The 21,997-nt window shown below is 39.2% G+C and overlaps 1 protein-coding gene and 1 long non-coding RNA gene across 3 annotated transcripts in view; one reads left to right on the forward strand and one right to left on the reverse strand.

Moving 5' to 3' along the window:
* The window catches only part of TRIM66 (tripartite motif containing 66), an 80,667-nt gene extending 75,122 nt beyond the window's left edge, over positions 1 to 5,545 (forward strand). For both annotated transcript variants that reach the window (XM_045014894.1, XM_045014895.1), the window contains exons 19-21: positions 1,186 to 1,338; positions 2,009 to 2,227; positions 2,536 to 5,545. In XM_045014894.1, the coding sequence (XP_044870829.1) occupies positions 1,186 to 1,338; positions 2,009 to 2,227; positions 2,536 to 2,595 (432 nt within the window). In that variant the 3' untranslated portion in view covers positions 2,596 to 5,545. The remainder of the gene's footprint in view (positions 1 to 1,185; positions 1,339 to 2,008; positions 2,228 to 2,535) is intronic.
* Positions 66 to 21,718, reverse strand: LOC123369377. The gene is made up of 3 exons (XR_006579018.1): positions 21,628 to 21,718; positions 18,920 to 18,970; positions 66 to 191 (listed from the first exon to the last, which is right to left on the reverse strand). It is a non-coding gene; the product is annotated as an uncharacterized LOC123369377 (long non-coding RNA).
* Between the last annotated feature and the right edge of the window lie 279 nt (positions 21,719 to 21,997).

Raw genomic sequence — 21,997 nt, forward strand, 5'->3', positions numbered from 1 at the left:
TTAAAAATAAACATTGATAATTGTCAAAATTATAAAAATATAAAAATTGAATTCTGCCAAGCCTACCTAAGAGTGACCTGGACTTTGGAGTAACTGGATGCATGATAGAGGTGATGCCATTCTCTGGTGTCTGTCTCTTAAGACCGTCGTTGTTCGTTGATCCAGGCACCATACTGTCTCTCCAGTATTTACTGTGTATGTTGAGGAGAACACAAGGGTAAATATCATGATACTGGACCCCAGCATGAAGCAATTTGGAGGAGAAAATTAGAGAAAAGCAGAATGAATGACCCATATAGTAATATAATATAAGAAAAAAATTGCAACTCAAAGCAAATCACCAAGCACTTGTGGAACTCATTACCATCAAGCAAGTTGCTTTTTGGGAAGATTAAATGAGAGGGAAAGAGAGAGGAGAAAGAGATCCTAATATCTGGTGCCCACCCAAGTTGGCATCAGAAAAATTCTGTGGTGACACACTTTATAGCCACTACAGGCTGAGCCCTGACAATGGTGCTTTGGTTTAAAGGCAGTGTAAGAATGCCAGTCCGTTACGGTTTTACCTGCAATTTGTTCCCATTGAAGGGTCCTGATTAGTTTATTAGATACATTTGTTAAGAACATAAGAATGGCCATGCTGTGTCAGACCATCTAGCCCAGTATCCTGTATCCAACAGTGGCCAGTGCCATATGCTTTTCTAAACTGCAAGGTGACATCATCTCAGAACATTATTGTTAAGGCTGATTGGGGGGAGGCGTTATTTTGTTGTCAGTATTACACATATTACTGTATCCATAAGGGTTAAATGACAACAGGAGCATCATGCTATAATGGGGTGGAACTCCAGAGACTGGAAATAGCAGAAGAACAGTCACCATAGTGCAGTGGTTTGAAGATCAATCTTGCAAGCATATATGTGTTTGTTAACCAAGGAATGAGGAAGGTTATTTTTAAGTGTAGGAGTTGGATTTTTCCTCAGATTTCCTGTGTAACTATGGGTGAATCACTCCTGTTGTCCTGTAACTCACTTTCCTTATTTGTAGAATGGAAATAATAATACTTATTTACCTCAGAGGGATGTTTGAGATCTTTAGATGGAAGGCACTATAGCCAGAGTAGTAGTATTAATTAACTGGGTTCCCATTTTGACAAAGGTTATGCCTAACAATCTCTTTTTTATACAGGCTCGTCATTATTACCAGATCATCAAAAGGCCCATGGACCTGTCAATCATGCGGAAAAAACTCCAAAAGAAGGACAAATCACACTATTCTGTACCAGAGGAGCTGGTAGCTGATGTGCGTCTCATGTTCTGGAACTGTGCAAAGTTCAATTATGTAAGTATCTGCTATGCAGAAACCAGCACCCACCACCATCAATCTGTGAAACAACAGAAACCGTGGGTCTTATCAACCACTTTATTACACTGGTGTAATTACTGATTCCATTGGAGTTACACTGGTATAAAACTGGTCTAATCGAGTGGATAATGAGACTCCTAACTCTTAGAAATTCTATAGATTAGTTAATGCCAGAAATGTGTGTTTGGGGACTGGAGCTATATGGATATAAAAACTAAAAGAACGATGTGTCAGCCAGCTAATGGACTTCCTGAGATGTGAGCTACTGGAGTGCTACTGGATTTGCTATAAGGATCCAAACATCCAGCAAAGTAACTGGGAGAATTAAGGTTTGCAGGAGGAGAGCTAACAGATTCCAAAGCACTGGAGGAGGATGCTCTCAGTTACTATAGCCAATAGCAGATCCATTTTCTAATGGGTGCAGAAAATGCTGCTTAATAGCAGCACCTGGATTAAACATATGGTGTAAGTGCAGAGGAACTTGGCAGACTGTGGGAAGAGCAGAGGAGGCTACTGGAGATGTAGGAGACAAGTTCCAAATACAGGACACTCCTGTTTCAAACAGGAGGCTAGGCAGACTTGCTATTTTAGCCTTGGCGAGTTATGGGCATACAATGATACCGGAGTATTATTTCTTCTCTTACAGCCAGATTCAGAGGTTGCAGAGGCTGGACGATGCCTGGAAGTGTTCTTTGAGGGCAAGCTGAAGGACATTTATCCAGACAAGCGTTTTCCTTTGATGCAACAAGAAGACTCTGATTCTGAAGAAGTGGAGAGGGAGAATAGCCAAATGGCCCCCAAAGGGTTCCCATGGCCATCCTATGGACAGGAGTGCATTCAGCCTAAAAGGAGGCGGCGCCATGCTGTAAGAATGCAAAAGCAAAGGCATTTGGTTGCTAAGTGGCCACACTGCTAATTCTGTTTACAAGTGTTGATATGAAGTTTTGACAACTGTTTGTGGGAATCAACTGTCAAGCTTCTATCCCATACATGCAGTCAGTGCTACAAATGTATAGCAATATGCTCTCAGTGGAATAAAGTGTCAGTGGTATAAATGTGCGTGAGTGAAATCTCACAAACTACCTGGTTATCTTCCTAGTAGAAAATGGTGTAAAGAATTTTTTAAAAGATTAAGCCCTCTAGCTATTCACTGTTTGTTTCCTTTGTATGCAGGAAAGTGAAAAGACTAAAAGAACGATGTTTCAGCCAGCTAACAGCCTGCCTCAGGTGTGACCTGCCGGAGTGCTACTGGATTTGCTATGAGGAACCAAACACCTAGCAAAATAACTGACAGAGTTAAGGTGTGTGGGAGGAAAACAAAGAAAACATTTGGGTTGTTAAACTAAAACATTTTGTCATCTGCTGACCACCAGCCTTACTCAAAGACTTTGGGGGATGATTAAGAGATTTGAGCATTTTTGATCCATCCAGTACTCTGCCTATCTAATCGCTTGTATGTTTGCAGCATTTACACTGAAGTACTAATGTTATGGTGACATATAATGATGATTAATAATAAAAGTAGGATGTTAATAATCTATAATACTTCTGTACAATTTCATAATCTATTTAATACAGTCCTTCATTTTATAGAGCACAGCTAACCATGTAATCTTGCATCTGCAATGCAAATGTTGACCATGATGTATGTTAAATATGGAGGCTAGTCACCAAAGACCAAATCCTGCAGTCTTATTCAGCAATTTCTTTGGGAACTCTGACTGAGTTAGGCCTGCAGGATGTAATTATCTGGTTAGTTGTTTCTTTTGAAGTGGCGCATTCTCATGAAATCACAAAACAGCACATGCTGTTGTGAACTATTTCTGAGTGCACAGTGGATGCTCAGTTTGCAAAGAGTCACTGCACTTGTATCTAACTCAATGCTTTGTATAGCATCGGGGATCCCTTGAGTATCAAAGGCAGCAAAACCAAATCCTGTTTTGTCCTTTAAAGTGTGCAGTGGAGTTTGCCATGTTAATGACAAAGCAATTATCTGGTTATAGAAGTGCCTATAAAATAAAGTGATATCTTGTTGATATCCTGTTTGGTTACTTCTGGTTAACAACAATGCCTTAAAATGGTATTAGCCAGTGTACAAACAGAGCTCACAGGAGAAATGAAATTATCACTAATTCTTCATTTTCTCAGATTGCCCAAACCATTGGCAGAACAACTCTGAGGACCAGATTGTAGTTTCCAATTTCCCTGACCAAGGTGCAACATGTAATTGTGCTGGGCAGGTTCTGAATGGTGACCTGGAGTCCAGAGGTCACAGGTTGCCTCCCTAGAGGAGAACTAAGAACCAGACTTTACACTGGCCAGCACATTGGGTGTGGGGGGGTGTCTCTTCCTCCTCCTTGTGCTCTTGCCCAGCTGTGGAAGATAGGGCCATTATCTGGCCCAGGGAGAGATCTGTTGCAAATCCCACACCTAGTTGATTTCATTGAGCTATAATCTGTTTCCTGAAAATAAAGAAGATATTTTCAGCACAGTTTCTACTGGCTGTTGTCTGGTCACCATGTATGTGATTTTAGAGAACACTCTAAACAAAGACTTTATGTATGGAATAACAAGACTCAAATGCTATATTCTGTTGTCTGTGTTACTTATTGTTTGCCGTTAACTCAGTAGTGAGATGGTGTCTTCTCTGCTTTGACATAATAATATATGCACTATAAAAGACTGCATGTTATAAGCTGAATGAAAGGGAGAGATATGAATCAAGTGACTGGACTGATATACAGCATCATATGTCTGTAAGCATGTCCTGTTTGTACTAGCTGAAACAGCTGAAGAAAAATTCATGTGCCTGTCCTTTTCATCAAATTCATCCTCTTATAGTTATAACTGCCATGGCACAGGGCACTGACTTGCAGGTTTATGAGTGACTGGGTTGACCACCCTTACCTGTGCTACCTCCAGTATCGGTTCCTCCCAGCTGGTAATTAAACCTCCCACCAAAAGGTCTATTCCTCCATCATTACTGCTCCAGTGGGCGATACTATTGTATAATGTTCATAGAGGGTCATAGAAATGGAAAAGACTGACATGTTGGCTTATCAAGTCCATTGTCCTACCAAGGCAGAGTAGCTTAGAATTTACTTAAGTTTCTTAGGTCCTGTAAATTTATATTTGTGTAATTTAATATTTGTTTAGTTTTCTAAAATTTGACTTTTAATCAGTTAAAGTCCAGGTACATTGTTCCTTTTTTAAATTAGGTCAAGGTCTGTTGTGGATGTTACTGTAAATTCCAGGAGTGGAGCTGGCAGGATATAGCTCTGAGATCCAAGCACTTTTCTAATGAGTTTGTTTAGTTCATTGGGTGTAAGGTCAAGTGCTTTGGTCCTAGTGCTTTCACTTGGATAACAGACACACCAACTGTTTAAATGATGGGTTTCAGACATAATGTCATTCAGACCAAAAGCTGAATTTAACAGCATGACAATGCACCTTTTAGATCTCATGTGACTTGAAAACATCTTTAAGTCTCAGTTCAGGGGTCACCACCACCATAGTGCATAATGTGTGGTGAGACCAGCATCTTCTATCACAGCAGCTTCCTTCACATTGTTACCTCTACAATCTACCCTTTTGGGCATGGGTGAAGAGTGGCTCCACATCTCTAGAGCTCATGTTTACTCTAGAAATTCTTCAGGAAAAGTAAAAAACACAGTGGCACCAAGAATGGAGGATTTGAAAGCAAGAAGCTCTTGTTTTTGCCATCAGAACAGCTATATCCATTTAACTCAAACACAAATGTTGGGTTATGTTGTTCAAAGGGTTCTTTTTCTTCTGACTATCTCACAGCCAATCCCAAAGTCTAGAAGATCTGAGGGGGGAAACCCCTCCAAGTGTTAACTGCATGCTATTGAAAATAAGTATGACCCAAATTGTGTCCCAGAAACATCCAAGAAATCCCAGTTGGTTCATACTAATATAACGGGTCAGAATTTCTCCCCTTGCCTTCAGCACTAGGTTACATATGAAGTGGAAAAATTCTCTTCATGCTTAAGCAATTTAAAAGCAGGTTAATTACATTTAAGTAATAGGTCTGCTGAAGAGAAGATACCTACCATTTGAACTTCCCCTAACTTGTAGTTTCAGAGAGACATTCCTAATATGATTAGAACAGCATGAATGACAATAAAGTTAATAAAAGCTGGTGTTTAAGATTGATTGCATGTTTATGAAGATAATGTGCTTCGCTGAACAATAAAACTTGTGAAGTGTATTTGTGTGCATGTCTTAATCTGAAATTGTTGCTCCAGCTCTCTTCAATTACAGAGTGATTGTCTAACACCATTTAAAAAGTATCAACCAACTTGTTGAAAACCCAACTGTTGTGGCACAGAGCAGAACGGATAAGAAAACGTATGGTATGTTAACTCGTAAAGTAAGTTTCCTAAGTGTGCTGGAATCTAGAACAATTAGTAAATTTGCCTTTTGTTTTTAAGATTTGTTCAGAATAATGCAGGTCTATGCACTGTGCAGACCCAAGTACATTGTTGAGGTTCAGCAAATAATACTGGCAGAAGTTTACATTTATTGGACATTACAATAGTAAGGAACATTATTTTACTCTTACTCATGTAATAACATGAAAATCATTCCTTTGGTCTCTTTGACCAGGGACAGGAGGATCTTAAAGGGTATTTTAAACTCTAGAACACTGTAGAAATTCAAGAAGGATTCTAGGCTAGATTTACATTTAGAAAAAAATTGCAAGCAAAATTATTTTGATTCTAAATAAATCAAACAAAAGTGTTTTTTTCTAACATGCTAGACCCTTCCCATTTTGTGTTACAGTGAGTTAAAAAAAAAATCAAACCTCAGAACGCTAGTTCCCTGGGTTTGAAGGCTCAAGGCTTAGTTCCTTCCAGGTTGTTCTTTGTGAAGTCTTTGTGACGTCTGCTATTTTGTGAAGTAGCAAATCCCATAGCAGTCGACTGATTGAAAAATTTCCCTGTGTTGTTTATAGAGTACGCTATACTTACAAATGGTGGTGGTGATCCTTCTATAGCTAAATATACCTTTGCTGCTAACTCTGTTATTAGTGCTTCTGTTCAACATCACCAACATGACTCTGAATTTATGCCAGGAAGCCCTTTAAATGTACTTAATAGCACAGAGGTAACTCTCTGTATTCTGAGGGGCATCATGGGGCATTTCTGACCTAGAGGATCATAAGGCCAAGCTAAACAATTCTGTCCTGAATTTGAATGGCAAATGAAAAACCTCTCTAAGGAAAATAATATAGGTATATAGGAGGGAGGGATAGCTCAGTAATTTGAGCATTGGCCTGCTCAAACCCAGGCTTGTGCGTTCAATCCTTGAGGGGGCCACTTAGGGATCTGGGGCAAAATCAGTACTTGGTCCTGCTAGTGAAGGCAGGGGGCTGGACTTAATAACCTTTCAGGGTCCCTTCCAGTTCTATGAGATCAGTATGTTATAATATATGAAGATATACCTACAAGGCACTGTGGAAATGTTCTCTAAATCACAGAAATTAGAGATGGGAAAAGACCTATTAAGTCATCTACTTTAGTCCATTCTCCTGGAATATAAATAAAGCACCAATCTGTATCTTAAATAAAATAAAAATATATTCAGAGTAACTGTAGTCCTCACCTCCCATTCTGACTCGAAGTAGCCCAATGCTGCATAATAATGTGGCTATTTAGAAAAATCTCTAGCATTTTCAGTATACTCTATTAACAGAGTGGTGTGTATCATGCTGTGAGAAGTCACATTTAAAAATTATTGCTACAATACTCTGCAGTTCATATGTTGCTTTTTCCAAGGATCTCAAAGTGTTTTACTTTGAGATGAATAATAAACTTGAATAAATTAAGCCCCCGAACATATTTGTGAAGTAGCTGAGTAGTAAGTAGTATTCCCATTTTACACACGGGAAAATGAAATCCTAGAGAAGTTACAGAGCAAATAAGTGGCAGGCTGGGAATAGAATCAAGAAATATTGATTCCCAGCCCTCTGCTCTAGCCAACAGATTACACTTCAGCAGTATCACAATGTGCTATGTGGAGCATTTGCATTTGGAACCAAAGCTAAGTCATTCACTATAGAGTAGGCAGGTGTGCTCAACCTCGATGAAGAGAGGAAGAGTATTTCGTGTTGCTCTGCAAGAAGTTCTTTGGCTGACTCCAGGACAGCAGTGATGGGCTCTCGGGTCGTCAGTCACTCTGAACTCTGCTCAGCCATAAGGAAGGTTGGATTGGATGGCACTGGGCAATGCTCACATGGCTGGTCAAAGATTACAAGTGCCTTTTTCTGCTTTACAGCAAGTGTGAAGCTACATTGGCCTGGACAGCAAGGATTTTAGATAATGGTGTAATGGCAAACTCAGGTGGTGATAATTACACACCGGGGGATCCCCCAGAGGCGCGAGCCTCAGAAAGTCTTCCTGACTAATATTCCACCCTGTTCAAATTTAAAGTAATCTGCTATCTGTATCTGGCTTTTAAATACCACTGACACCACCAGAGTGCTCAGGCTACTATTTGGCACTAGCCTTTCAGGTGTAAAGAATGTGTCAGTGATTTTTTTGATCTGTTTATTGATCTTTTTGGCTTTCGCTCTTGCATCATGCACGCTCTATAGTATTCCCCTACTGCTCGTATTATGTTGTATTGCATCATGTCAACTTGAGACCCCTTATAATAAGAGCCCTATTATAGTGCCATAGACAAGGAACCAGAGTGGGCTCACAAGCAGAGTGGCTGCCAGCCTGTTGCTGCATCATGCTGGAGACGCAGAGATCTGCTTGGTGCCATTCAGTCCCTGAGTGGGGAAAACTGCTTGACAGCTAACAAAGCAGAGGCACAGTGTCCTGAAGGAAAATTAGCTTCTCTCCTTTCACAGTCCTTTAAGTAGGGAAGTCTTTGACCACCTGAGTATTCCAAAAGTGGGTTAAAGAATTGCATCTTATAATGCTGATAGCCTGCTTAATCTCCACAGAGCCAATCCCATCTGCTTTCGCTAGCCAGGGAGGAGAGAAAGTTATTGGAGTTATTCCAGGGATAGATTTGGCCCAAACCTCTGAACCTGCAATGGGTTCCATACGAGCCCATTTTTAAGCCTTCGTGGAGTCCTAATGAGGTTTATGGAACTCTGCACATAGACTTCAAGATCCCCCTGTGTTACTGACTCTCTTTGCAGCAGGACTGGTGCCTAAAATCTGCACAAGAGAAGATGGGAAATCTCCTCTGGGGCATTAAGGGACAATTCTATCTGCAGGAGGCATCAAATGATCAGATCTTTGAACTGGTTGTTTTCCATGAGCCAGTGAAGATCCAGAGAAGGGAAATGAAGCTGACTAGAGGAATGGCTGTCTTTACATATGATGGCAAATTGTAAAAACTAGGATTAGTTAACCTGGAAAGGAAAAGAGTTAGAGGGGACTTGATTGAGGTCTTCAAAGTGTGGTTATATGCTGGAAAATGACTGTAAAAATAGCATAATGGTATTCTCTGATTATTGTGTCTCACTGTTTCCGGATAAAATGTGCTCCCTTTGCAAGACAAATATGTCTGCCCACCCGCCATGCTTGCAAACCCACTTTGCAGTCTGACAGTCAAAGTTGGATCTGTCCTCCTCATACATCATCACCAATAATAGATGATCTCCAGGTCAAATTATTCCCTCAGCAACACCCATCCAAACCCACATATGGCTAATGGTTTTTTAACAGCTGTCACTGAAGGCATGATTTATCCTGCAGACCCTCCATTAATAGAGGTGATGCACAAGAAGGAAAAATCCCAGTGTGACTGTCAGAACTCAGGATGAGTTTGTAGGATTGAAAAAACTAAACATATTTTTACTTAGTGACAAAATGAATCTGGATTCAGCGAGATGCAATAAACCTGGAATGTCAAGATGCCATTATTTCACAGTCAAATTTCCAGGGCAAAACTACACTTGATGATTAAGAAGGGCATAGTGAAAACAGATTGGTCCCTCCTTTACACTGTTGCACAGTATGAGAATAAGGGGGAAATGTATGTACAATAGCAGGTACATATGGAACATAGGAAAGGGAATTCTGCTTTATGTGACGCACAACCAGCCTGTGAAAAGCACTGAAGTTGCAATTCATTGGATTGGCTACTTTACCAGGATTTTTTACGAGTGGGAGATAATTTTAATACCATTTGCAGCTCTTCCTACTCATTTAAGATAAATGCAATCAAATCTGTTACTTCAGAGTGTAAGATGATCACTCTAGAGGTCAGTTTTTTCACTCTAGTTCATTGTATATCTGACCAGGTGTTTTTCAATTTTCTCTGAAGATCAGGTATTGGTCACTGCTGGTGACAATGGCTTGGACTAGACAGACCAATGGCCTTAGGTGATTTTGAAGATCCTGTATTCAGCCAGTACCATCCTGGGAGTGAATCGACACCAGAGAGGCTTTTTGTTCAGATTGTCTCCTTATTGCTACGTGCTATACCTCTTTCATTCAGGATACAGTATCTGGAAAACACAGCTACTTTTACTTACCTATCTGCAGAACATACAGCAGGACTATAGAGGAAATGCTGGACACATTTGGCTTCCAGTCTGCTGCTGCTGCAGACAACAATGGTAGCAAGGATTGCTGGTAATTCTAAAGTAAGGCAGTTGTTCTCTGCTGATCTGCAGCATGATTTTTGTTGTACGCAGAATGGAAAGAGCACTTCTAGATTGTGTTCAGAAGGTTCCCATGCCTCACAGGCTGGATTCTCCCTCTGCAGGATGATATGGGAATTGTTTCTTCAGGTTTTAATAAGATTTCTTTCATATGAAGTAGTTCTAATTTTATATCTTTTCCATTAGTTTAAAATCTGTAATAACTTTCACTGAGATTAATAGGTGTATAATGGCTGATAAAACTGTAATAAGGAACCTTGGTCAAACATAAGACTGTTAGGAGAGACCTCCATAAAGCCAGAGCTGAAAACTAAAACAAACTAAGAACCTCATAACATATATACAAGGGGGAATCAAATTATAATTGCAATGAATTGCAGGAAAAATGTACATTCTGCATTCTAGGACATGCCAAAAATTTCAGTGCAGTTAGGTGAAGTCTTGTATGATATCACTGGGTACTAAGATTTTTTTTGTGTGTGTGTCCTAAAATTATGCAAGTTTCAATTTGTTTCCTTTGAAATAGTTTGTAGAAAATAGAGATGATGTACCGGTATATGCTGCACAAAGTGTTTCTCCATACTGGCACTGGCCAGATATTTTGCAAAAAGAATTTAAATGTAAACATTTCCCCCCGTCACCTTTTCTTGAGGAAACCTGATTCTCCCATAGATTTTGGTATAATTATTGCCAAGCTAGCTCAAACTCTGTTTGAGATCACAGTATACTGTAGCAAGTCTAAATATAGCTGAGTTCCTCAAAATCCTGTCTCACCCATATACGCTTATTTTATATTCCCTAAGATTCAAATTTCTGGATAAACTTCTGGCCTTATAGCAACAACCTATCCAGTAGATCAAATATACCTGCTGTAGCGTTAAAGCCTGTTTTACTTATAAAAAAAAGCAGCTTTTACTTATATAAAAGCAGCTTTGCAAATAAAATGTAGAAGAGGATGTTTGTTTACTGTGGTGGTTAAATAATGAGTCTTGGCATTATAATCTGTTGACATGCCATCACTGGGCCAGAATGTTAACTGGAGTAAATCAGCGTAACTCCATAGATTTAAATGGAAAATCTCACTCAATACTGTTTGAAGGAACAGATGGGGAGCCCCTGTCTGTGATGATAACCAGCATTCTTATCCAAAAGCACTGCTAGTTTATAGACACATGAGAAATGACTTTGGACGAGATGACAAAAAGAAAAATGAGGTGACTGCCTTCTGGATGATTTAGGGATTTTTTAATTCTAAAACAGATGTTATATAAGAATGCTCAGCCAAAAACTGGACTATCATGTCCCTTTGTTGTATATAGCAATTACACAGGTGCAATCTGAAGATTCCCAACTGCTAATCAATTCTATTTTGGTGTGTTATTTTTCATCTATTTGGGGTTTTATATATCTCTTCCCCAACTGCAGGTGTGATAGTTAGAATACTTCAAATATCTCTGTAAAAGGATATGTAATATAAATATCCTTACAACTCTGATACAGAAGGGCATATTTGCAGGAGCATGTCACGCTTGGATTTGACCGTTCCTAATACTTAGTCAAATTGATTCTAACTAAAGAACTACCTAAGCACTTGCACCTAGCCTATGAGGTATCTTCTGTAAAAGAAATGTCGTTCCTTACTAAAAATGAATTGTCTGGCAATGTACATTTCCCATTCCTAAGCACTATAGTATCTTAGGGCTTGGCTACACTGGAGAGTTGCAGTGCTGGTGGTGGCTTTACAGTGCTGCAACTCACTCACCGTCCACACTTGCAAGGCACATACAGCACTATATCTCCCTGGCTACAGCGCTGGCTGTACTCCTGCTCTGCCTGGGGAATAACGACTGCAGTGCTGGTGCTGCAGCGCTGGAGTGCCAGTGTAAACAGTGATTAATCTTACTACGCTGTAACTGACCTCCAGAATTTTCCCATAATGCTTTTAACTAAAGAACTCTCTTTGTTTTGTTGTGAACTCGGGGCTCCCTGGAGCTGCTTATCTAAAAAACAAACACAGCTAGTGTTTGCTGTGAATGAGGCAGGCTGGGGGATGAATGTCCACAGCTAGTGTTTGCTTGAGGAGAGAAACAGCACGGCGGGTGGGGTGGGGGAGAGAGTCCGTCGGAGCAGCTGCTTATCTGGTCTGAAGGCTATTTGCATTTAAGAGTGTGGGGGAAGTGGTAGGAATTTGAAAGGCAGGGAGCTGACACAGTGTCGGCTCCAAAAATCCACTCTCTCTCTCTCTCCCCCACACTCCCTGTCACACTCTACCCCACCCCCATTGTTTTGAAAAGCATGTTGCAGCCACTTGAACGCTGGGATAGCTGCCCATAATGCACCACTCCCAACACCGCTGCAAATGTGGCCACACTGCAGCGCTGGTAGCTGTCAGTGTGGCCACGCTGCAGCGCTTTCCCTACACAGCTGTACGAAGACAGCTTTAACTCCCAGCGCTGTACAGCTGCAAGTGTAGCCAAACCCTCACACTATTGCTTTACTTCTGTCCATACTCTTCTTGGAAAGGATGCATTCCAGTTGTTGGCCACACTATGCCTCTTTGGTCAGGCTGATTCTTGGTAACTGAGCCAGTAGGATAGAACTGGTTTCAGCACAAAAGATTCAGTGACTCCACTCCAGCCAGGCTTCATTGTGCTCCGAATTGTTTGTTTTGTCCCCACATCTATGCTAGTACCCTTCTCGCTGCACTGCCTGCTAGGTGATTATCCCATAGATCCTAGCACAGCTCCTAGAAGCAGTGGATTCCAGGAGCCAGCAGGGCACTGTGAGACAGTAGTGGGAGGTCATATTTGAACTGCTTCAGCCCAACAGTTTAGTTGATGGACCACTTGGATATTAACCAACTGGGGCAGACTGACACAAATGAAGCCAAACTGGCCTGCTGAAAGTAAGTGTAATCCAAATGGTATTGGACACATGTGCTGTATTGCCTACTTCTGCAATTTTCTTGTAAGTCATAAAATATTTGGTGTCTTTTTAAAAACTACAGCCCCTGGAGTCCTGTGATTGGAGTACTTCTGAGAGTGGATGCACTGCGTTTCCAGGTGCTTAGTATAGTAAATTACCCATACTCTGTTGCAGACAAGGCCTTAGTAGTTTCAAATCCCTTAGAATTCAACAATCCATTAGAACTCAATAACCCGTTCTAACCACAAACTAAAATGTTTCCTTGCTAACTTTCTCCCCCCTTTCTACTGCACACTATCTGCTTCTAGCTCCCGTCTGCAGGCTGCAAGCCTTTTTTCTTAAGAGGGAAAAAAAACAGGAAAAGAGCATTTATTTCAACCCTTTTCCCTTCCGCACCCTGAATTCCAAGGACTTTGCCAATGGGTAAAGGAGAAAAAAAAGTTAGATAAAATTTGGACCTCAGCTCCTGGCTCTTTTAAATACCTTGTTTTCAGACGCTTTGCATAACATGGTCAATGTCCAGAAGTATCAGTCTTAGCCCCTTGTCCCTCCCTCTGTTCCTACTAGTGTTTGAGGGATGACCCTATCTCTAATAGGGTTTTGATAATTTTTCCTTGTTTTTCCTGCATTAGCCTTCTCTGTAATGCCCCTTTCCTGTCTGCAGGCTGCTGTATGTCATCCATCAGCCCTCTCTGTGGAAACCTAGCAATGACATTTTCATGCTGCTTTCATGTTTTTGATCTATATATTCATCCAGCAATATAGCTCAAAATTGCTTAATTGTACAGATGTTTGTTAGATGATTGCTAGCCCTTATTACAGGGGTCTCTTTTTCCCCTTGCCATGAGCTTGTAATTCACATTAAATCAATGGGAATTACATGTATTTTTCTTGAGAGGAAAACAGAACTCTTAAGTTTTAAGGCTGATTTCTTTACTGCTAGGTGGCTTGAAGTCATTAAGGATCCTCAGTGATATTTTGAGTCACATTTGAAATAGGTAATGAAGATTCTCGTTAGCCAAGTGAAAAATATTTCTAATCCACAACCCTATCTCTCCCATACTAGTTCAGATCTTTCTCACTGCACAGATTGATTACATTGGCTGGTCTCCCAGAATATGCTGTATGGAAAGTCCAGCTGTAGCAAGGTTAAACATCATCACAAAGTGATATGATCACATATTGTGGGATCTTCAGATATTGCAATAGCTTTCCCAAAGGGGTTACATTGATTTCTTTTTTAAATTCTACCTTCATATTGCACAACTTTACATGGCTTTTACATGGTTATTCTTCTGTTTTATTTAGTTGAATGCTGTCTTTTTACATTCCATCTAGCACTCTATTCCTACATCCTACCATTGTATACAGTTATTGCAATTGGTGAATGATACCAGTAGATGGAGATGAAGGATCCTGAGAATTAAAGAGGTGGTAAATTTGATACTGGAGATTTTGCCCATTTTATTTGCTGCTGGACACTTCCCTTCTATGCTATAGATTGTATGATTTTTTTTTCAAGTTAACATGATTACCCACCTACACATTCCATTTTATAATCTTACAAGATTTGAATATTCAGATTGGTGGCCTCAAAAAGTTTAAATCCGCATTTAAGTTTTTGGGGTCTTAGCTAATGGAAATCTTTTGAGAGTCACCTGATATCTTGTTATGAGATCGTGTAGCATTTTCTCTGTCATGACAGATTTAGGCTCTGGCATTTTATTTGCTCATTACAATGTTGTGAATGAGAATATAAAAATGCTTAATGTATTTGTATATAGTTTTCCCCTTTATCTTTATCATGCGATAAAGCACATTCACCCCCATTTCTTATGATTATTTCCTGAAATGTAGTTAGTGATATGTGAGCACAGATGCTGCAGGAGCACCATGTGTAGCACCATACCTATAACAGACAAAAATAGCTGTCTGCAAGCTTCAAAGAGGAAGAACTCTGTAAACTAACAGATCACAACCAAAGTGATTACACAGATTTATATAACTGGGGGGTTTCTTAATACTGCATCTTTTGAGACTTTATTGTAAAGATTTGCTGGAGATTTTCCTTAAAAACAGATGTGCAATAGATTATGTTAAAAGTGGAGCTAAGTAGTACAGTGCGGTTAAAGCATTCTGAAAATTCATCTCAGAATATATGGATTTAAATATTGCATGTCAAATGTGACCCAAGCTCAGTGGTTTCAGCCTAGTCCCTACTAGGCCTTGCAAAACCATTATCTTTTGAAATGACAGAAGACTGTAATACAGTATTGGGGCAGTTTGAGGGTCAAGTATGTGGTGCACTGACAGAGAAGCGAGTGGAAGTTTACATTACTGGCTAGCCAGTTAGATCAACCTGTCACTTGTATTTAACCTTTAGAACTAAAAAGATGAAATGCAATAAAAGACAGTGTCATTTTCCATGCAGTACTCTGGAATATTATCTTTCCTAGACTACCTAATAATGTCACACCATTAACTGTTGGTAATAAGTCACTTTACTCTAGGAATAAACATGAATGTTCACCTCTCTTGGATTAATTAACATTTAGATATTTTAAATTCCTATTTTTTTGTTAACAGATACCATCTATTTAACTAGAAATATTTAATCTTCTCCTGGACCTGAAATATTCCAGAGAATGAATATATAAGAATTCAATGCTGTTCCTGAGTATGGGCCGCAAACTGGGCATATACATGAATAAGAATGACACCGATAGTGTTATTGTGCATGGAACTGGTAATAGTAAGAGCATGAATGACCTGGTGCCTGAGATTGGGATCTGGATGAGGGCTAGCTGGGTGAGCCCAATCCAGATAAGAGGGAGATAATGTAAGTAGGCAGGGGATGCAACAGGAAGAGTTATCAAAGATTTTATTGGAACCTTCCAATTCTGAATAGAGGGATTGTTTCTATTTGCCAATCAAGGACCCAGACCTTGGCTATCGCCAAGAGAGAGACATTGCAATTCAGGAGGCAAGGGAATAGAAGGCTTCTGTAATTTACAATGGTTGCCAATGGTCCCCAAACGGCTGTTTCAGTAGCTGTATTGCTGGGGCACAGGAAGCCTCAGTCATGCTTCCTTCCCCCTGGCGGCCTCACCCCCTATGCTGGCTGCAAGAAAGGAAGCTGCCGTGGGACTCGGAGCATTATGTTGGGTAACTCTTCTGTGTCTGGCTATGCTGGCTTTAAAGCAGCTACAGAGAAACTGAGGATTGAAGAAGAAATCTGCAGCTTGGGTATTTTGTTAAATCCCAGGGTTGTCTCTGGATGACTGGATAGTGGCAATGGCCAACCCCCCACTTTTCCATCTGTGCGTGGCAAGGAATGTTTGACTTTTCCTACCATAAATGGCTATGCACTCTTCTGGGGATTAAACACTATAACCATTCAGAAACTGAGGCTAGTCCAGAATACATTGCCTGTCATAGCTTTAAATTATCAGTGCTTTTCTGATCTCTAGGGCTGTCTGGGGCCAATTCATTTCACCCTGATGTAATTCAGAGCATCTTACAGTTACTCCCAGCTGCAATTATTCCTCCAAGGGACCTTTCTGTGGCATGGACTGCCTAAACATATTACACTTTGGCCATGATGCTTTCCACTGCCAACACATCCCTAACATACCTCATGCCCTGGCAGCGGAGGCCATTGCTGGTCATGCTGGCTGTGTGACAGCCAGAGATTTCCCCATGACAAGGGAATCTTGTTAGGGCAACTTTAAAGTTCCTTTGTGCCATTTTAATCTGGCAAATGAACTGGAGGTGCCCAATGATTAGCAATATTGATTAAGAACCCTTCGAAGCCCAAGACAAGGAGAGCATGGGCCTGTGACTGACATGGATCTACAAAGTAATAATCTAGGAATACTAATCTGTAATGTTTTTATGAATACTATATGTGACCTGGTCAATGAAATAGTCACTGTGGGTAAGTCTACACTGCAAGTGGTGTAATTACACTTGTAATTGTAGCAAGTGGTACCCGCACTAGCTTTAATCTACCTCACATGGGTAACAGTAGTGTAGATGTGGCAGCATGGGCTAACAACCAGAGTATAAGCCTGCTGGGGAGCCTGGATATATGCTGCTATATCTACACTGAAGTTTTGTTGGGAAAACGAGCAGGAAAGCAACACAATAGCTGTAGATAAACAGACTCCCAAAAACATGGGGGAGAAGGGGCAATTACAGGACAATGGCAGGGTTATTAGTGGTGAAGATGCTACTTTCAGGTTCCAGACATAATTATGTTGCTGTTTGCCAAGTCTGGGAGCCTAGAGATCAAAGGGACACTAAATGGTTAAAAAGATTGGGTATGTGGTTACTGTCAGTGAGCGGTTACTGTCAGTGAGCAGTTCCTGGAGAGAACAATCTGAAAGGGACGCAGAAGTCGGTCCTGCCAGAATGTCTGAAGTAGGTGGGCCCATCCCAAACTTCCAGGTAAGCTAGACCTGCATCTAGTCTGTTCACGGTTTGAGACCTTTCTCTCTGAAATGGTTTGGTTTTAAATAAACAATTATTTTATTTAAGAAGACAGGTTGGTCACTAGGTACCACTTTCACAGCTCCCAGAGGGAACAGAGCTGCAGGAACTAAACTGAGTTATCCACAGTGAGTACCAGGGGACTACAGGCCAAGGCCCCGTCCTTCCTGAGCTGACATAACAATGTACCCAGGGGACACAGGTTGCTGGACTCAAAAGAGTATTGCTTTTTTTTAGAAAACAAATTGGCCTTCTTAAGGAACAGTGAATATTAATTGATATGAGGGAATTAATTTAACTATTCTCCTCCTCAGGCTAAATAATAATTAAAACCTCAGATACTGAATGGTGCATATCTGAAGTCTAATTTGAAATGCTAGCCATATGTACTGAATGTATCAACACTTTTAGTTCTTCCTTTTATATAAAATTTCAATATTTTAAATACTCTACATACAGAATAAGTTTAGGATTTGATTAATCATTTCTCTCTTTAAGGGCTTGATCCAACTCTCACTGAAGTCAATGGGAGTCTTTCTACTTTCAATGGGAGATGTCAGGCCCTTTAAAAGATCCCCAAAAGTCAAGGAACCATAGGAAAGACTTCCATTGACTTCAAGAGACATTAGATCGGACCCTAGGTGTGGAATTTCCTTCTCCTGCTCTAGTTGCCCCTTCATTAATTTAGTATTCTATTTACCTTTGCCTCTTTATATCTTCTATGATCATGGTTCAGGTAAAATACTTAAGCTTTAACAAAATGTTTGCAATAAATGATAAGAGAATCTCATCGAAACTATTGTCATATACTGTATAGAAATGCAGGAATTCTACTGGTCAGTTTTTCTGGCAGCATCCATTTACTATAATGTGTATATTTATATTCCAGGACAAAAGGTGGGCAAAGAGAGTTTTATACCTATATATCTATTTAGGGTAAAAAAAAATTATATTTGTACCCTACAAGGGGAGCAGCATTAGAAGTTAGTAATTTCCAACCAATATGTCCAGGGAATCCATTATTGCATTAGGTAGTATAAAGTGCAGTAGCCTTAGGTATATATTGCATAATGCCCTCAGGGCAAAAAGCAATCAAGTTAGGAGCTGGTGAAAAATGTTCATCTAAAATAATTTCCCTTCAATTAAAACCTGTCAAATATGATTTTCTTTAAAAAGTTTTAATGGAAAAAAAATCAAGCATCTGCACTTAAGATATTTGTATCCATGTAAGTGAAATAGATTAATATTTTTAGCATGGGGAATGTTTACTGAGAAATCCACAAATGAGTGTGTGTAGTTATTATTTGCATTTAGTTATTAGTGCCTTAAGCCCCAAAGGTGCTTTCTCTTCTGCTGAGAGCTACTGCACTGGTAAGTGTTGCTATGAGATTAGTACCTGGTGGTTTTACCATCTCTCAAAGTGGTGAAAATCTTTGGGAAAACAAATGTAATTAGTTCAGTAAATGCTTTTTTAATCACAAAAGCTCTTACCAATCACCAGATAAATGAAGATGCAGTATTTCTATAGGCTCCAGTCTCCACCTATAGGTTATCAGATAAATATTAAATTTAGCCTTGTGTCCCATAGAGTTGAAACTTTTAACATTGGCTAAAATAACTTAACTGAGTAAAAGAGTGTAGAAATATAATTGTATGTGCAGTACCAGTACCATAAAAGCAGTAAAAATCTGAATTTAATAATTTAATAATGTAGTTGATCATGTTTGCTATTGCCGCTTTCTTAATACAATGAATAAAGGATCTCTAATGATTAATAAAATACAATTATATTTGACATTCTTAATGAATATTATGAAACTTGACAATACTTACTGTTTATAAGATAAAGTCCCTTGGGTTAAATAAACTGCCTGAATAAACTCCTTGACCAAAGGCTAAAGTGTTTATTATACGCAGACCTGGTAGCTACTCCTAGTGTTAAGGTTGCCTAACGTTATAAGTGGACCAGTATTTACTAGCCCAGAATATTAGGCTAAGCACTACAAGTTGGATCCACCTGGGTGTAGCAGTGGAGCTAAGAGGAAGCATCCTTTGTTGTATGTTGATGTTGTTATAATACTGGAATTTAAAATATTTAAATTTTATATAAAAGAAGGAAGAAGTACAAAAAACAAAAATGGACTAACAGCTTTGTATTTATTCTTATTTTACTTTAATGTGACATTTGGAATTGATGTTTCCTCTAAGAGAAGAAAAAAATTGAGATATAGTTGCTGGCAGAAAGCTTAAAGAATTCTGATTAGAAGAGATGATCAGAGGAGAGGGATTATAGTAGCTAATCAGAGTACAGAAGTTTGCATATTTTCAGTGCTGTTATTAAAAATTAAAAATAACTGTATTGTCAGTATATAAATCTCTGCATTCTGATTGGCTAATAATACCTGTCAGACAGGATATAGGGATTCACATACTGTATGGTTATGGAGAGAGAGCTGTGCAATGATTATGCAAATTGGACACCCAGAATTGATTAATGCAAAGTTCGGGTGCGGATGGGGAATACACAGTTATGGTTCAATAACTACACAGCATTCCTACACTCTAAGACAATAGAAAACCTCTAGATGAGAATTATTAATAGAATCTACTGTATCTCAGCTCAGTGTAATGGAGACAGAAGTAGCAACTCCATAGTTAAGGTTGTGTTGAGATTTGCATGTAAAAAGCTGGACTAAATCCTTTTGTTTCACACTTTAATAATTAAATTTAGTCTCCAAATTTGAAACAATTGGGAGGACAAATGAATTTTCTGTGCAATGTTTTGCTAAAATATTTAGTAACTTTTGCAGAGTAAACATTTTCAAATGCTCCCTTCCTAAAAAACTGCAGTGTTCTCTTCACATTTTATTTGGTTTCTCTCTACTAAACAATAATATTCCCCCTAACTCCAAATTTTAATACATTTGCCCTCCATTAATATCTGACAGAGACCACTTCTGAAAATTTAAAAATAAAGTTATTTTTCTTATTCAGATTAACCTAATTGAAGAACGTTTCACTTCTGGGTTCAAATCTTGTATAGATCCCAAGTGAAAATAAGCTTGAAGATCTCAGGCCTAAATATATTTTTGCTCTAGTTACAAAACCACTGCACACGTTAACATTATTGACATTGTCTGTTTTAAACAGGCCAAGAACTGAAGTATAAGGTATGGTGTGCATCAGGATTGAGTTGCATTGACAGAACGATACAGAGAAATTTGTATAGTTTCTATTGAGATACATGTATACTGCAATCATCTCCATGGTACCTGCATTATGCTTAGCTGCATAAAATGTTATTAGTCTTTCCCTTTGACTAAATGTAAACTATTAGGAGGAGGAAAGTGCCAATAGTCCAGCATATGCACAATTCATAATAATCATTGTTAAAGAAGAGTAATTACTACATGCAGTGTAGCCACTTTCCAAAGTTAGATATGTTTTTAAAATGTTTTAAAAATTAAAAGTGAATGGACAATAAGAATAAAGATATTTCTTAATTTAATTTTTTGTTAAATCAACCCATTTTTTTAGTTAACCATAACTGTAGCATACAAAAGAACTGACATATGCAGTAGTTGCTAGTGTTACAGTATACTGACAACGGTATTTAGTTTTGATCTGTCATCTGTAATAGCTAAACAATTAAACATTATAATGTAATCACTGCAGTTACCATAGTAGATTTTAGTAAACAGTACACAATACATTATCTGACTGTAGATTAATTATTACTTGACTAGATCTAGGACAGTATATTTACCTAATGTAAATATATTTTACCTACTATAGTGGTGACAAGGATTTGGATCTTGTGAAAGGAATTATTTCAGTGGTATCTTCTGCCTATAATAATTCAGAGTAATACTCCATTGTACATACATATGTGTATGTGTATATATAATATGATTGCATTAATTCATACAAAGGCAGTACAGCAAATGCCAAATATACACAATTTTGTTCTATAAGAAAGTGCTTTTTCACATGGAAAATAGAATTCAAGACAAGTTTACTTTCTTACAGTGCTTCAATAAATGTCTAATATTTCAGGACTCTTGAAATATGCTGATAATTCAATCTAATGTACACCTTTTACTTTTAAAAACTAGATTGTTTGATAATGTACTAAACTAATACAGCTTAGACTGTAAGGATGATCCTACAATTTCTGCTTAAGTGTCCAGTCACCTTACCTTTGATAAGACGGTGTGTGTGAGTACTTGTTGCAACATCAGGAATTTGCACAAGTTCTGAAACACAGCCCCGGCACGTATTGCATTTGCTAAGCAAAGGCAAGTATTGCAAGGTGTCCGGCACCGGGAGTTGGCTCACACCGAACTGGCGGCAAGATCTGACGCTAGGACAGGTGGGACCTGATCTGACACTCTTGAGAGTTTTGACAGAGACTTGAATCGGGCAGAATCAAGCTCATAATGTCAATTTCGTATGCATTTTAGGAATTGACTTCGTACAGCTGGGGGGGGGGGGGTCTTTTCCCGATGAGTGTGGGGCAGTAGCTGTGAGTGTGGGGCAGGGGGCAGTAGCTATGCGGGGAGTTCCCCC

The sequence above is a fragment of the Mauremys mutica genome, chromosome 4 (genome assembly GCF_020497125.1).
Source record: "Mauremys mutica isolate MM-2020 ecotype Southern chromosome 4, ASM2049712v1, whole genome shotgun sequence".
NCBI classification, from domain to species: domain Eukaryota; kingdom Metazoa; phylum Chordata; order Testudines; family Geoemydidae; genus Mauremys; species Mauremys mutica.